This window comes from Physeter macrocephalus, chromosome 19 (assembly GCF_002837175.3).
Source record: "Physeter macrocephalus isolate SW-GA chromosome 19, ASM283717v5, whole genome shotgun sequence".
Classification (NCBI taxonomy): domain Eukaryota; kingdom Metazoa; phylum Chordata; class Mammalia; order Artiodactyla; family Physeteridae; genus Physeter; species Physeter macrocephalus.
Window position 1 is genome coordinate 71,602,119 of NC_041232.1, and position 16,222 is coordinate 71,618,340.

The following is a 16,222-nucleotide window of genomic DNA, read 5'->3' on the forward strand; positions in this document are numbered from 1 at the left end:
GCTTAGATATTTCAGTGGTACAAAAAAATATCACTTATCTCTTTTCATCTAGAGAGTGGTTACTGCACGTGTCATGGGTGATAACTAGAACTATAAATATACTCTAGAATTTGGAAGGTAAGGACATAAATTAATTTAGGGGAGAGTAAGTCCCTGGCTTAGGACTTCCTCGTCCACAGGGACAGCTGGGGTGTGTGTGATACATGGGGTCACAGTGGATCCCTATGGCGTAAGAACGCTAGTTCCCAACCCATATATCAACTTTCTTTTTTGGGGGTGGGAGGAACCTGCCCTTGTTAAGAATAGGGAATAAAACATCAATATGAAAGTTATCTTCTCCAGGCAGATTCACAGGAGACACAGGGTAAATTCTAGTGTCTTGTGTTGAGTTGTACTTGAGATTTATTTTACCAAAGGAACGATTTTGACAGATTACGTGTTTAATAGGTTTTGTGGGTGGGCTTGGGAATCTGGCAACCACTTACTTACGCACAGCTTACATGAGCAGGCTGCCGAGTTGCGAACAGCTGACTTACAAAGCGAGCCTTCGGAATACCACCCAGCTTATGGACTTCCTCCGTGCCACTCACTTACGGTTTGAGCACCTTATCTTGTTTAATGTCTTGATGAAGAGTTAGAAAATGAAGTGGGAAAGAAAAACACCTGTCAAGTGCAGAGGGTCCTCCCTGTTAAACAATAACAATGCAGGGCAGTCGATGAATAGAATAGGAGGAGCCCCTGAAAGTCATGGGGGGAGCCTGTGGTTATCCGGCCTCACCCCTTCTCTGCCTTGCTTTCTCTGCCTCATACAGTCCATTGCCAAATAATATTTTCATTGTCATAAGCCACCTTAGTTAAATATTTAATTCTACAGAGTCATAATCGGGGACCAAAATGTCATGCATAGATTTTATGAAAGTAATAAAATGCTTCAGAGAGTACAGTTGCTCGGCGTGGGGCCCGTTGCATCTGATAAATGAGTCACATACCTGGTCATGTGTTTCCTTACAGAGTGACCATGGCTGCTTATCTGTGTGCAGCCTTGTTATTTGGAGGAAACAAAGATAAGAAGTTTTTGCTGTGTGTCTGGAACCCGTGTGTAGAAAACTATTTTTATAGAGTAGCCTTCTCTTTCCTGCTCTCCTGCCCCTAAACATTGGAGCAAAGTGAAATTTCCTGCAACAGCTGCTTGTAAGTAGTGAGCGCTCAATAAAGGCCCTCTCTACCTTTTATCTCCCACCCGTTGCCTCTGTATTACATAAGAGGACCCTTTTCACATCCTCCAAATAGACAGCTCTCTATACCTGTGTGAGTTGGCTAAAATACAACATGTAGCTGTGTTTTCTTATGACAAAAGGTTTGTTCATTTTAGAAATATGGAAGCCTGTTTGCCTAAGCCTGTGATTTTAAATTTTTGCTTTTTTTCTGATGTATTTCCTGAAGTTTCTACAAAAATGTGGTTTCCAAACAAAAATATTTAATGTTTCAAAAGGAAACTAATGCAAATATGCAGAAAGATGTTATCCATTATCCAGAGGTAATCACTATTATCATCATCCTTTCTGGGGCTTTTCCTGTACATATATGTAATTGATATTTATTTTAAAATGAGACTGTATTGTATGCGAGGGCAGGCTAACTGCTAAAGCAACCTTTAGTTTTCAGTGGGAATAAACTGTACCAGTCTATTTCCGCTTCACTGTCTGGGAAGGGGCAGTAGGTGGTGGCGGACGGGGCAGGGTGAGGCAGGGGATGCTTTATTCCACTCCCCTCCTTTCATGGAGTTCCCCCTTCTTGGCCTTCAGGATTTTCTCCATTGAGCTGGGGAACAGGGAAGAGAATGGAGGTGGGTGAGTGTGAGGACCTTGTCTGGAAAATGTGTCCATCATTTTTGTCCACATCTCATTGGCCAGAAGTTGGTCACATGACTGCAATTTATGCTCGGAAAGGTAGTCTAGTTGCAGGTCCGAGTCAAAAAGGGAAACAGTCTGTTGAACCACGTGCTGCTCTCCAACTCAGTTGTGTAAACCGTTTTGAAACTTTCAAAAAAACCCAAATCGTTTATTTCGAACATGTCTTTGTGTGCAAAATCTGGTCCCCTCTCCATCTCTACCCTATGTGAAGCCCCACCGTCTCTTGCCAGATCTTCTTATAATTGGTCTTCCTGCTTCTGTTCTTGTTCCCCTGTAGTCGCTGACCCCCAGCAACTGAAGGGGTCTTTTAAAAACTGAAGTCAAATTTTATCACTCTCCTTGAAACTTTCCAAAGATGGCTGCATTAATGCCCACCCTCGAATGAGGCTGGCGCCTCGGCTCTCTGACCCCACCGCCGTGCTGCCCTCCCTCCCTCTGGCCTCTCCCCTTGGACTTGCCCTCTGCAGGCAGTGGGACTTGCCAGCATCCCTGAGTGAAACTCCTCCCACCGCATCACCCGTCAGCTTCGTTGTCACCTCTCCAACCACCAGTCAGAGATAGCCTCCCCTCTCGCTCTACTTAGTTACTTCTATTTAACTGTCATGTTGTTGTCAAAGCACTCAGCCATCATCAGAAATCATCTGGCTTGTTTGTTTGTGTATGTTTGTAATCCATCTTTGTGTTTTCTAGATTGTGGGTTCTTGAGGCGAGAGGAACTCCATCTTGCTCCCATCTGTGCCCCCAGATAATGAGTCCTGCACGCGGTGGCTACTTAGTACATACTTGTGGGATGAATGAAGGTCTTGACAGATTCTCACGTATTTTTTTTTTTCCCCCAAGGAGCTCTGCTTCATTTTTTAAAAATTTTTAAATTTTATTTATTTTTTTATACAGCAGTTTCTTATTAGTCATCCATTTTATACACATCAGTGTATACATGTCAATCCCAATCTCCCAATTCATCACACAACCACCCCCACCCCCCGCGGCTTTCCCCCCCTTGGTGTCCATACGTTTGTTCTCTACATCTGTGTCTCAACTTCTGCCCTGCAAACCGGTTCATCTGTACCATTTTTCTAGGTTCCACATATATGCGTTAATATACAATATTTGTTTTTCTCTTTCTGACGTACTTCACTCTGTATGACAGTCTCTAGATCCGTCCACGTCTCAACAAATGACCCAATTACGTTCCTTTTTATGGCTGAGTAATTTTCCATTGTATATATGTATCACATCTTCTTTAAACATTCATCTGTCGATGGGCATTTAGGTTGCTTCCATGACCTGGCTATTGTAAATAGTGATGCAGTTTTTTAAGGAACCTCCATACTGCTCTCCATAGTGGCTGTATCAATTTACATTCCCACCAACAGTGCAAGAGGGTTCCCTTTTCTCCACACCCTCTCCAGCATTTGTTGTTTGTAGATTTCTGATGATGCCCATTCTAACTGGTGTGAGGTGATACCTCATTGCAGTTTTGATTTGCATTTCTCAAATAATATGTTGAGCAGCTTTTCATGTGCCTCTTGGCCATCTGTATGTCTTCTTTGGAGAAATGTCTATTTAGGTCTCCTGCCCATTTTTGGATTGGGTTGTTTGTTTCTTTAATATTGAGCTGCAGGAGCTGTTTATATACTTTGGAGATTAATCCTTTGTCCATTGACTTGTTTGCACATATTTTCTCCCATTCTGACGGTTGTCTTTTCATCTTGTTTATGGTTTCTCATGTATTTTTAATGACAGTGTTATAGCCCATTGCACGGAATTGCCGTGAATATTTAACTGTCTACTTTTGTGGCTTTTTACATTTGTTTTTTTTTTTAATTTTATTTATTTGGCTGCATTGGGTCTTCGTTGCTGAGCACAGTCTTTCTCTAGTTGCGGCGAGCAGGGGCTACTCTTCCTTGCAGTGTGCGGGCTTCTCATTGCAGTGGCTTCTCTTGTTGCGGAGCATGGGCTCTAGGCATGCAGGCTTTAGTAGCTGTAGCTCACGGGCTCTAGAGCGCAGGCTCAGTAGTTGTGCATGGGCTTAGTTGCTCCGCGGCATGTGGGACCTTCCTGGCCCAGGGCTCGAACCCATGTCCCCTGCATTGGCAGGCGGATTCTTAACCACTGCACCACCAGGGAAGGCCCTACATTTTTAAATTTAAAAAATGCTTTGATGACTCCGTTTAGCTAGTTTTTGGGGATTTTTTATGGATTTTTAATTTTTATTTTCTTAGGATTGATTCCTAGGTGAGAATTTATTTACTGAATAGGTGTATGTACAAAATATTAAGGTGTTTAGACCCTCCTGATTTGTTTCCCCATGTAGTTGAGGGGTCTGGTATAGCACACTCTCAATAATACTGGAAGGTGGGCTGGGAGGGGTAGGGGGTGGGAGTTTTGTCTGTCTTCGTTGCTGTATCCCTAGATCTTGGAACAGATGTTCATGTTTACTAAATGACTAAATCAGTTTCCATTAAAAATTCTAGGTATCCCTTCATTTAAATTTATTTTTAATCATTTATTCGTATAAATGTTGCCGGATTTTAAAATTGTATGCTTTTGCAGAGTAGGTCCGTCCAGTGTAAGAACATTCACCCAACGTTAAACCTAAGGGAACTGGGTGTTAGCTGGGCTCATCCTATTCCTTAGAATCCAGACAAGGTTCCTTTGAGCCCCCTATGGAGTTGGTGGAAAGTCCAGGATTCTGACCAGGATTTCCAAGAATCCCAAGGGCTGTGAGACAAAGAGACAGTTTCTAACCAGATTCTTGTCTTCTCCTCCGTGACTTGTGATTGACTGTAGTTTGGTTTTCATCACACCATCCCTTCTTTGGGGCTCCCACATCAGTCACAAGTGCAAGGCTAGGTGTGTTGCTCTGAGTTGGTGATTGGAAGAGTTACTGCTTTGTAGACCCTCCATCCTCCTCCTCCTCCTCAAAGGGCCTTTCACCCTTCTGCCGCCAGATCACACATCTGCTTCAGCCAGCATCAAGGACGGGCGTGGAGATGTAGCGCTTTCCTTGAACAGTATCCACCCTCTGGGGGTTCCAGCCGTTATCCCCCCTCTGCACAGTGGTGTCTGGGAGAATTGCTGATTTGCAAGATTTGTCATTGGTGAGAGGGGCAGAGAGTTGGGATGGGGGAGGCAGGGAGACAGAAAAAAATAAGTTCCTCGCCAGCTGTTCCTTGTCCTCATTTCTTCCTCTGAATGATTCTTTATTCCTCCAAGTAAAGTCTTAACCTCTTCGCCTTGCAGATGAGGATTTCATTTTAACCCATGGCTCTCAGTTGGTATGCTACGGGCGCTAGTGGGTCATAAGCTCTTCCCAGGTGTACTAGGAACTGTCCACAGGTGTGTTGCCAAATTTTGATCCACGTGTAAAAATACTTCAACTGTGGCATTCCTTGAGCTGAGTAGGCCATAGGAGCTTTCAAATGATGGCTGTGGGGTACAGCCTGCTATGAGAAACAGAAAAGAGCCTTAGCCTAGAGAACGTGCCAAGAAAGAATCCCTGGTGTCGGGTGGTGAGCTGAGTGTGTAAGAGAAAGGAGAGGGCACTCAGCACCTGCTTCAAGGACCAAGGGAAGAGCATGTAACCCTGGGAACTTTGGTAAACCATGTAGTAGCGTCCTGTTGTAGTTATCTCTGGCTTGGCTGAATCCTTTCATGAAGGTCGCCAAATATATTAAATCCTGCCAGACTTGAATGCAGGCCTGCTTTGAAGGGGAATTATAGACACCCACGTTTGTGTCCCTTGCTGTGTTTGCATGTGGGCAGCCTTGTGTCGGGGGTGGACGGCTGGAAGGATGAAGGGTCCTGGAAAGTAAAGGTGCTCAAACATGGGTTCCGATTGCCTGTATGGGTGCTTGATCTGGGCGGCTAATTGATAAGGTTCCTTTTCGCTCCATGTTTTATCTCACCCTGCCTTTATCTCCTTTGACAGGACATAACCTACAGATAGATCATTTAGGGTTTCTTCCCCTCACCTATGTCTTGACTAAACACATTGGGTGGATGAATTTCATATTACTTCTCTCTTGCCCCTCAGCACTTGGGTCCCTAAGGGCTCCATCCCTAGCCATTCTTTCTTCTCACTTGTCTTGGATAACTTCTCACAGATCTTGAACTCTACCTACCCTGATAACTCCCAAGTCTCTAGCCCAGACTAGATCTCTCTCCCATTTATCTATTTAGTCATCTCTCTTTTTTTTTTTTTCCACCTGGTTGTTTTACAGGGCACCTTGAATTCAACTGAATCCTCTGTTTCAATTTATGTTAAGGCTTAGTGACCCAAACTGGAAATCTGAGAGTTATCCTGGACTTCTGCCTGCCCTTCCCCCTGAGCCATCTCGTCTCTCCTGAATGTCTTAGCCCTTAGACTAGACTTCTCCTGGCATGGCACCATCACAGGGTCCTGTGCTATCGTTTGCCCATCACTCTCAGTAGACCATCAGCATATTCATGTCTCTATTTCACGTCTAAGCCCAATGCCCATAGGAGCTGCTCAGAAAATACTGGAATGAATAAATAAGCAGGTGGATGGGTTGAATGAATGAATGGTTTCTGAGATGTTTTGGGGTGGTTTCCGTTTAGAATGATGCTTTTTATTTCTTTTTACTGGAATGAGACATTATTTTTGTTTGCCAGCACCAACATTTTGAAACCGTAATTTTGAGGAAATATTTTACCACGTGAAATTCCTCTCTCGCAGGCCACACACACAAATATATTAACTTCAAAGGAGGAATTATTTATGAAATTTATGGTATGTTATTGCACTTGGGCATTTATCTAGGTGGTTTCGTGTGTGCGGTTGTGTTCTTGGTACAGCTGGGAAATATTTCCTGTCTGTGGCAGGAATCATTGATCTGCATGACCTAGTTTGAATTAAACTTGAGCTTAATTAACTTGGATGCTCTAAATGTCTAGGGTTGTAGGATTTCAGAGCTGGAATGTTGCTTTTTGAACTTCAGCGTAAGGCAGGATCGCTTATGCGTAAAGAGGAATCATTGACTTTGCATATCCGCTGAGAGAACGATCGATTGAAAGTCCATTTCGTAAACTATTTTTTTTTTCCCCTCTCCAACAGGGAGAGTCCCGTATCCTCAGAGTGAAGGTTGTTTCTGGAATTGATCTCGCCAAAAAGGACATCTTCGGAGCCAGGTATGTTTGCTTTGTTATCTGGTAGACTTCTGAAGAGAGTTTAAGCAAGCGCTTTTCAAGTTCAGGTGCGTGGAAATGACCCGGATGGGGCGGGGGCGGGGCGGTGCTTCTCAAAGCAGAGCTTGCTGGGCCCTGCCTCCCGCGTTTCTGATTGAGTAGGTGATGCTCATGCTGCAGCTGGTTCAGGGACCACATTCTTGCAGGGCTGTAGACCTTGTGTCACAGCGGCAGTTAGCAGGCTTGGCCTTCCTACGGGTTGATTTCATGAGTAAATTAGATTCAGATGTTCCTGTTTTTCTGCAGTAGAAAAATAAGTTTGAGAACATGTCTGTGTTCATTTTAATATATTCCCGTTTTTTGTTGTTGTTGTTGTTGTTTTTTAAAAAAAAAAACAACCCTAGCTGAGGGAAACAAAGTATTGTTTTGCTCCTGGGAGAACTGGATATTTTTTGGCCTGCGTAATTTTGGAATTAAGAGACTTGGTGATTTCTGTGGCGTTTACGGAAGCACTCGCAGCCTCATCATTCTGGCTGTTTTAGCTTTTTTATTTTGAGTGTAGCACCTGGTATCCCTGTATCTTTCAGTCAGCCCTACTGGCTCTTGACGGTGTGTTGCCTTAAGTTGCTGGACTGGTAGCAGTGAGGGTTAGAGCTACTTGGAACTAGAATTTGAACCAGATTTCGGAGAAGAAAGCCCTTTTGAACTTTTGACCTAAAGGATATATTAGAGATGATGTAGTCCAACTTCCCTGTTGAATGGAAACAGGAAAGGTTACTATTTAAATCCAGTCACGTATGAGGCCCTCGGTCCCTGCTCAGCACCTTCCTCGAGTTGGGTACCTGATGGGGTTGAACCAGAGGGCCGTGCTGGCCGCCAGAGTCACCGCATTGGAACACTGGGTCATCCCGTGAGTCTCCGGGACCATTGCCCGTAGTGACGCTCGGGTGCAGGGCCTCAGCCTGACACTGGAGACCCTGAGTGATGAGGCCTCGTTCTGTCCAGCTAACCTCGTCCTCCTCCCCACACCGCGCAGAAGCCCTTGTCTGCCGTTGGTCGGAACACCTCTATTATATTCTGTCCTGTTACTGTGCCCGTTTTGAGTTTTGTCTAGCAAAGAACTCGGTAAGCTACTAATGTGATTTGCGTTAACGAGCAAAAATAAATCCAGGCATATCTGACTATGTTGCGCTTCCCAGGTAGTGTTTTTTAACAAACGGAGGGTTTGTGGCCATCCTGTGTTGTCAGACGACGGTTGACATTTTTTAGCAAGAAAGTATTTTTAAGTTAAGGTATTTACACTTTTTAAAAAAGACATAATGCTATTGCACATCTAATAGACTACAGTGTAGTGTAAACATAACTTGTATATGCACTGGGAACCCAAAATTCGTGTGACTCGTTTTATGGTGATACTCGATTTATTGCGGGGCTCTAGAACTGAGCCTGCAGTATCTCCGAGGTCTGCCTGTAAATAAGTAAAATTGATGCACGTTCAATATCAGGGAAATATTTTTTTAAATTTCGGATGCTTACGTGTACCCCAAATGACTAACTGAGGGTTAGCTTTCTGAGTTGTGTCACTGGGAAACCGTTTGCATGCTTTGGGGCACTGCCATGAGCCTGAGCTGCAGGTGATGGGGTGGGGAGGGGCAGGGGAGGCACATTCCACCCGCAGGTTCTTTCTCATTTGACTGTGAGGCCACCCTGAGCGGTTTACCATGCGCCTGCGCTAATGCTCTGGCATTTCACTTGCCTCTTACTAAATTAGACGTTTATTGGAGACAGAGACATCTCACTTTTTAGCATCTTTCTTCTACTGCTTAACACACAGAGCACCAAGAACAGGACTGGGTCAGCTGGTTTTGAAAGCTCAATGTTTGCACACTGGCTAGTAGACTGTGCTCTTACGTCAGAAATGCCCGTTGCTCTCACTGGCTCTTTGCATCAAGTGTTAGAGCTTGGGAGGAAGAAGTTGGATTTGGAATATTACAGTCACTTTTCTTTCGATTCATTTTTGTTTTGTTTTATCCAAAACCCTTCATAAAAAAAAAATGAAATTGATTCAGATTGTGTTTTTTAGCCTGTTCAGAAGCTCTGAGGTTAAGATTGGTAGCAGAATTGGGCTCCAAATCGTAAAAGAGCCAAGCAGATCTGAATTGTTACCATTTATATGAAAAGAGGAAGAGTCGTTTCTTCGGAGCAGGGTTGAGAGGAATTATAGATAATGCCTCAGGATGTTCAGTGGAAAGAGAAATAGTGTTGTGGCTTCGTGAACCGAGTGCCACAAAATGAGCCAGAAGCTCTGAATCTGCGTTCTGCCCTTCACTGTCTTAGTTTAATAAATTCAACACACACACCCCTGCCTGCCTGCCTGCCTCCCTCCTTCCCTCTCCCCCCGTCTCAGGGGCCAGAGTGCTCAAAGGACCCGTTTGCCAGCGAGTGGGTGCCAGTTGGAGGGTTAGGTGACCATGCAGCGTCCCGCCGCACTGGCATCTCCCTGGAGAGCGGCGCCGGTTCTTGCCTCATTATTTTGCCTAGTGATCTGCGGTCTCTTCCACGTCGTCTCATGCACATCCTTTCAACGCACCTCTGTCACAGTACTTTAGCAGAAAGCAAGGAGAGCAGTTTTCCCGTCACCGGCGGGCGGGGTCAGGGAGAACCCCAGGATGACTCTGGTTGGCTGGCAGCGCTCACTTGTCCTGGGGGAGTAGCCGTGAGTGTGGCAGGTGTTGTAGTGTCTTCTGCGCTGTCCCCTGGAGTGAGACCCTTTTCTCCGTGTTCTTTCAAACCGCAGGCCGGCGGGCCCGGCCCCGCTTCTCCCCCGTCCTGTCGCTGAATTTCCCTCCACCTCTGTGTCTTCCACTGATTCTCCCTTCACAGAAGGGGGGCCGGGTAGACACCGGGAGCCCTGATGGATGGAGGAGGAGGGACAGTTTTCCTCAGCAGCAGTGTCAGGCACTTGGAAGTGGCAGAAATCATACAGGCTTGGATGTGTTGGAAGACGTATTTACAGTCTCTGGAGTCAAAGGAGGCTGCCTGGGTCACGTGGCCTGAGGGTGGGGGCGGGCCGGGCGTGTTGGTCGGAGTAGGTGATGCTGGAGGGTAGAGCGGTGCACTCCTGGGGGGGCTCCTCGCCCCGCAGAGGCTGCCTGGGGCTCCAGCTCTGGGGACTGGCACCTGCGGGGCCCTGGCCTCTAGGCCTACCTCTCAGCTTGGGCTCACAAAGACCGCCCTTTTCCAAAACAGAAGTGGGTGCCCTCTGTATGCAGTGTTTGTAACATGATATTACTTCCCTTTTGACGTGTTACTGGCATTTTACACACGGCCTACCTTTGGAAAGAGTCTGATTTTCTTTTGCCCAAGCTTTAAAAAAAAGAAGGAAACTTTCCACTCACCGTGCACCTGAAATGCCATTCTCCTTACCTGCTCTCTCTGTCCCAATCCAGTGCTGAGGACACAGGATCACTTTCCAGCTTCCATCCAGCAAAGTCTCACTTTATTAAAAGAGTCTTTATTGTTGGCAATGTCCTGGCGGTCCCATGGTTAGCACTTGGCGCTTTCACTGCTGGGGCCTGGGTTCGATCCCTGGTCGGGGAACTAGGATCCCACAAGCCTCGCAGTGCAGCTATTAAAAAAAAAAAAAAAGAGCCTTTGTTGGAAGAAGATTTGATAATTGAGCTGTTGCTCGCCTGGAACTTCTCAGCAGTTGGTCTGTGTGGAGAATTGCCGCAGTAGAGAAAGGTGTTATCTTTTGGACCCTACCTTCAGGTGGACAAGGGCAATCCTATAATCTGTCATCTAAACACGGGACACTTTTGTTTGCAACAAATGCGGAATCAAATGGGATGTCAGGACATGGGATGTAGATGGAGACGGTGGTCACCTTGGGTCAGAGGCACCCAACGGTTAAGATCCATACTGTGGGAAAAAAAAAATGCTGTGCAAGGTTTTGAGCCTTTGTTGTTGTTGCTGTCTTAAGCTTGGCCAAAAGAAAATCAGACTCTTTCAAAAAGTAGGCCATGTGTAAAACGCCAATAACACATCAAAAGGGAAGTACAATCATGCTGGAAACACTGCATACAAGAGGGCACCCACTTCTATTTTGGAAACAGGTTGTCTTCGTGAGACAAAGTGCAGCGTTAGGGGATCAAGGTGACACCGCCACCTGGGAGGTCACTTGGATGCCGTGCTGGTGGATGGTTTGTCGCTACTCGCCTTCTGAAGTGACCCACCGACATGTCCACACCTCCCACCCTCCAGCCTGCTGCAGAGCGATTGAGCTGAGGCGCAGACCTAGCCAGATAAATCCCCTCCTTGCCTGGTTTGATCTGCATGTGCCTGTGGGCTGAAATCCCGGTTTCCTGTTAAGGTGGAGGTTTCACATCCCTTTGGAACGCAGTGTGCCATGCCCTCTCTGGTTGGTTTGCCTCCCCCTCTGGTCTCACCCGGGCCGCTGCCTGCTTTTCCCCGCTCATTCCTACACACAGCACACTCTGTCTTTGCTGCCTCCAACCCTCTGCACCCCTGTCCTCACCTTCACCTGCCAGGCAGCTCGGCCGGTCATCTCCTCTGCTGGCCCCTCCCAGTCCCCCAGCGGATTACTTCCTGTTTTTCGTATGCCCTGTACAACCTGGAAGTATTATGTGTCCCTCTGTCGTTGTTTGATGATTATAACTATTTCTTTCTCCCAGACTACATTTTTAGCTTCTGACAGCTAGAGTTTATTTTTTACTCTCCCTGCCTTACACGATACCAGCACATAGTAGGTTCTCAAGAAATATTTACGGAGTGAACGATGACCTCATCTCTTCCCCCCTTCCCTCCTTTTCCTGCCCCTTCACTGAAAACTCACCTTCTTCTAAGTGCGCCGTGGAACGTGCTGCTTCTTGCCTTTGCGGGTGTTTCCCCCTCTGCCCGAGTCTGCTTACATCCTTTCTGGCACTGCTCGCCCAGCTCTCCAGATCCAGTTCATGTGGCAGCACCTCTGCTGGGCTCCCCAGCCCAAGAGGAGAAAACAACTCTTGTGCCTAGGCTGTCCTGGTTCCACAAGTTTCCCCCTCCCTCCAGCCCCCATCTCAGCTCGGAGGCTATAGCTCTTCTTCCTGTTTGTAAGCCCAGAGAGATCCTGGCACATGGCAGTTGCTTGACTTGACTTCAGTGGTAGAATCTAGTAATAGAACCTAAGCTACGGTGCAGGGTCGCCAGCCTGGAGGAAGGGTCACTTTTTTCTAATTCTCAGAGGTGCCCTTAGCTCATCAGGCATCTCCCTCACACCCACCCTGCCATCCAGGGCAGGTGCTTTTTGTAATTCTCACTGTGTAGACCAGTGGAGGAGGCCCGCCTAGGACTCTGATAAAAGGTGAGCGTGGAGGAGGGATTGAGGGAAGCGAACATGAAGACTGGTGTCAGAAAAGCATCTCGGGGAGCCGGCGGGATGGCGGGCAGGAAGGGTGTCCGTTTGATGCTGATATCTTTGCAGAATCACTGCTTCAAAGCCCACCGAAGGGAACACACTTGCTTGTGGTGGTGGATGTAGACACTTCTCCTTGGGGGACATGAGGCTGAGCTGGGGCTGCGGTGGAAGGTCGAGACCCTGCACCAACCACTTAGTCTTAGGGTCAGGATGGAGCCATTGGCACGGGTCATGGGTTGGGGAGCACGTGGCTGTCATTCCAGACAGGAGAAGTAGAGGCAGTGGGCCGGGCTCTTCACGGGCAGTTACAGGTGGGGTCGCTGGGACCACTCTGACTTCCCAGGGAGCCTTTTAGGTACTTTCTGATGTGCTGCTTGGCCGCAATGATGTGTGCAGTTGGGGGTCCGTGAGTCGTGCTTTCCTGAAATGGGGTATAAGGAAGGAGGGGAGCGAGTCACGATAGCTCGTGTTTATTGAGCGCGTCCTACGTGCCAGGCATGGCCTGACCTATCTACACAGGAGCTCGTTGGATTCTCCCTAAAGCCCTTACGCCGCGGGCCCTATTCTTCTTTCCATTTTGCAGATAAGGAAAACACGGCAAGAAAGAGAAGTTGCAAAGTCTATGTACCACTAGTAAGTTTTAGAGCTGTGGGCTGAGGGAGAGCCTAGGCTCTTAAGTTATTTACAGACTGTTCTGAGTGCTTCCAGGTTGGCTGGCCCAGTGCGTGGAACATGATATGAAGTCATCAGAGTCTGCCTTTATGAAGAGGGAATAATCATCTCCATTTTTAGGTGAGGAAGTTGAGGTTCAGAGAGATTGTCATCAGGCCAAGATGAAACCACTCTGTAGTGAGTGGTGGGACCAGCTGAGTCCAGATTTATCTGACTTCAGAGCTCTTTCCCATGGTACGTTAATACTCATCTTGAACGGCCAAGGTTCAGCCATTGGATGGGCCGTTGGACTAGATGACTGTTAGATTTGACGACTAGGCATTTTTTAAAGAGCAGATTTAAAGAACTAGCCAGTGTGTGTGATGGCAGCTCATCAAGTGCCTAGAATTGTGAGTGAATATCATCAAGTATTAGATTTCGAATAGGTAAGTAAGATCTTTTTTTTTAAACTTAAAATACCTTTTCGAGTTTCAAACTGTATTCTTTTTCAGTTAAGCTTAAGACATCTAACCTTTTGTCACAGGCTTAAGTGGTAACTGAATAGGATCATTTTAATGCAAGGTTTAGATCTACCCTCCCCCCTTTTCTTCCTTAATTATGATCAGAGTCTTTATTCGAGGTTACAGTGGGTGGAATGCTTTTGAGACTCTAAAGCTGCTCCTTAAAACTGAGCAATGCTGGCGAAGACAGACCAACTCCAGAATTGTATGCGTTTGTGCGGAAAGTTTCAGGACCCAAATTTCACAGTTGCTTCTTTACTGTGCGTGTTGAGCTACTAGCCTCAAGTTGGACCTGTTTGGGTTGCTCTCATTTTTTCTTTTGGCAGCTGGTGATTTAAAATTTAAAACGCATATGACTCGGACATTGGAGGGGTGTGGTCACAAAATCCTTCTGTCTTCCAGTAATGGAGACTGCTGGGGACTTAATGCCACCTAATGATAGCTCTGCGGCACCCGCCGGCTCCAGTCCCCACCGTCTAGATTTAAGCCGTTAACATTTTGCCACACTGGCTGCATCTATTTTTTTTTTCCTGAAGTATTCAAAAGTGAATTACAGACCTCGTGACACTTAGCCCCTAAATACTTCAGCCTGTGTCTCTAGGAGAAAAAAAAAAAAAAACCATATTCCTTCGTAACCATCATGCAGTTTTCACAAAATTAACAATAATTGCCTGCTGGACTCTATTACCTAGTCCATTATCTGAATCCCCCCAACTGGCCCTGAAATGCCTTTTACACGTGGGCTGTTTAAACCAGAATTCAGTTGAGAATCATGTATTGCGGTTAGCTGTGAGGTCTCTTAAGACCCTGTTAATCTAGAACAGTCTTCGATCCCCTTTTTGAATGACCTTGAGGGGTCAGTAGGTCGCCTCTCTGAGCACATTTGATTGTTTCCTGTGGTATCATATAATGTGTTTTTCTTTCTCCTGGGTTTCCTGTACCTTAGGAGTTGGATCTAAAAGGTTGATCAAATTCAGTTTAAACTTGTAAGACAGGAATGGGGGATGCTATTTAATCAGGAGGGACCCAACATCTAGTTGTCCCGTAACGGATGATGCTAAAATTCATCCGTGGGTTAAAGTCTGTTCCCTCCACTGTTAAATTACATTTTCCCCCAGGGGACCAGCAAGAAATGCACGAGGTGATAGTTTGGCACTAGATACATGTAAATTTTAAACACTAATTTGCTTTTTCTCCCAAAGGATTAGAAATTGTTTTTTCTTTTGCCCCTTTTGGAAAACAGCACACAAAAGAACTCTGCTCCTTTTACAGATTGAGAAACCTTGAGGCCATAAGTACCTTGAGGGTCCCCTTGCTGTCAGCACTTCTAGGACATGATGAGGCCAGGGTTTGTATAGTGTCAGGGTTTGTATAGTGTGGGTTCTAGAGTGAACCCACAGGTGTGTCTCTTTGGCCCGTGGAACACTAAAACAAAGAAATAAACAATTTGAGCCAAGGTTTGGGAGATTTTGTATTAAAAAACTAGATTTCTAGGTTTCTGGAGAATCTCGACGACCTAGACATCCTGGCCCGTGTTCCTGTGAGGCCGTGTGGCTGGAGCTGTGTGCTGGTGGCGCCCTTTGGGTAGGGCTGTGCCTTTGTGGCCACCATGGACCCCACACCTCCTGCTGTGTTGTGTGTGGCCGGTGTCCCCCACTGACCTGGCCCTGAGGCCTCTGGAGGGACCGCCTGCGTTTGGTGCTGATCCTGCCCTGGGTGGTCTTCGGCGTGTTGAGCTGACCTCCCTGCGGCACACCTGGCCCCTTACGCTCTGCTGACACTGTGTTTGTGACCTGCCAGCTCTGTGCAAAGCTCCCGCTCCCTCTGGAGGCCTGTTGGAGCAGCCTTAGCTATCTAGGGCATTGCTGAGAATCACAACAGCAACACTAATGGCCTCTGGGCCAAAAAGTATTTGTCTTAAAATCCTTGCACCTAAGAGCTCTTACAGTTAGTCATGTGAGAGCACAGAGCACCCAGCTCTCAGACTGTTTATTCTAATTGTTCTCCCCTGACCCCCAAACCCTGAAATGACGTTAAAAGGTATTAACCCCTTTCCTCCCAAATAAAGACCTCTTCTAATTCCGCAGCAGGCACACAGCTTTTTATATATTTGTGCTTATCTCCTGGTCTTTGAATGGATGAACAGATGCAACATCCTTTTTTTTAAAAAATAAGTTTTAATTTTTTTTTTTTTTTGGCCACGCCATGTGGCATTTGGGATCTTAGTTCCCTGACCAGAGATTGAACCCATGCCTCCTGCAGTGGAAGCGCGGAGTCCTAACCACTGGACTTCCAGGGAAGTCCCAGCAACGTCCTTTTTTTCTTGCGGTACGCGGGCCTCTCACTGCTGTGGCCTCTCCCGTTGCTCAGCGGCCATGGCTCGGTGGCGCAGTGGTTGAGAGTCCGCCTGCCGATGCAGGGGACACGGGTTCGTGCCCCGGTCCGGGAAGATCCCACATGCCGCGGAGTGGCTGGGCCTGTGAGCCATGGCCGCTGAGCAACGGGAGAGGCCATGGCTCACAGGCCCAGCCACTCCGCGGCATGTGGGATCTTCCCGGACCGGGGCACGA

At 46.8% G+C, this 16,222-nt stretch overlaps 1 protein-coding gene across 2 annotated transcripts in view; it reads left to right on the forward strand.

The window, feature by feature from the left end:
- The window catches only part of NEDD4L (NEDD4 like E3 ubiquitin protein ligase), a 347,561-nt gene that overhangs the window by 104,889 nt on the left and 226,450 nt on the right, over nt 1-16,222 (forward strand). For both annotated transcript variants that reach the window (XM_007129666.4, XM_007129668.4), the window contains exon 2: nt 6,994-7,067. In XM_007129666.4, the coding sequence (XP_007129728.1) occupies nt 6,994-7,067 (74 nt within the window). The remainder of the gene's footprint in view (nt 1-6,993; nt 7,068-16,222) is intronic.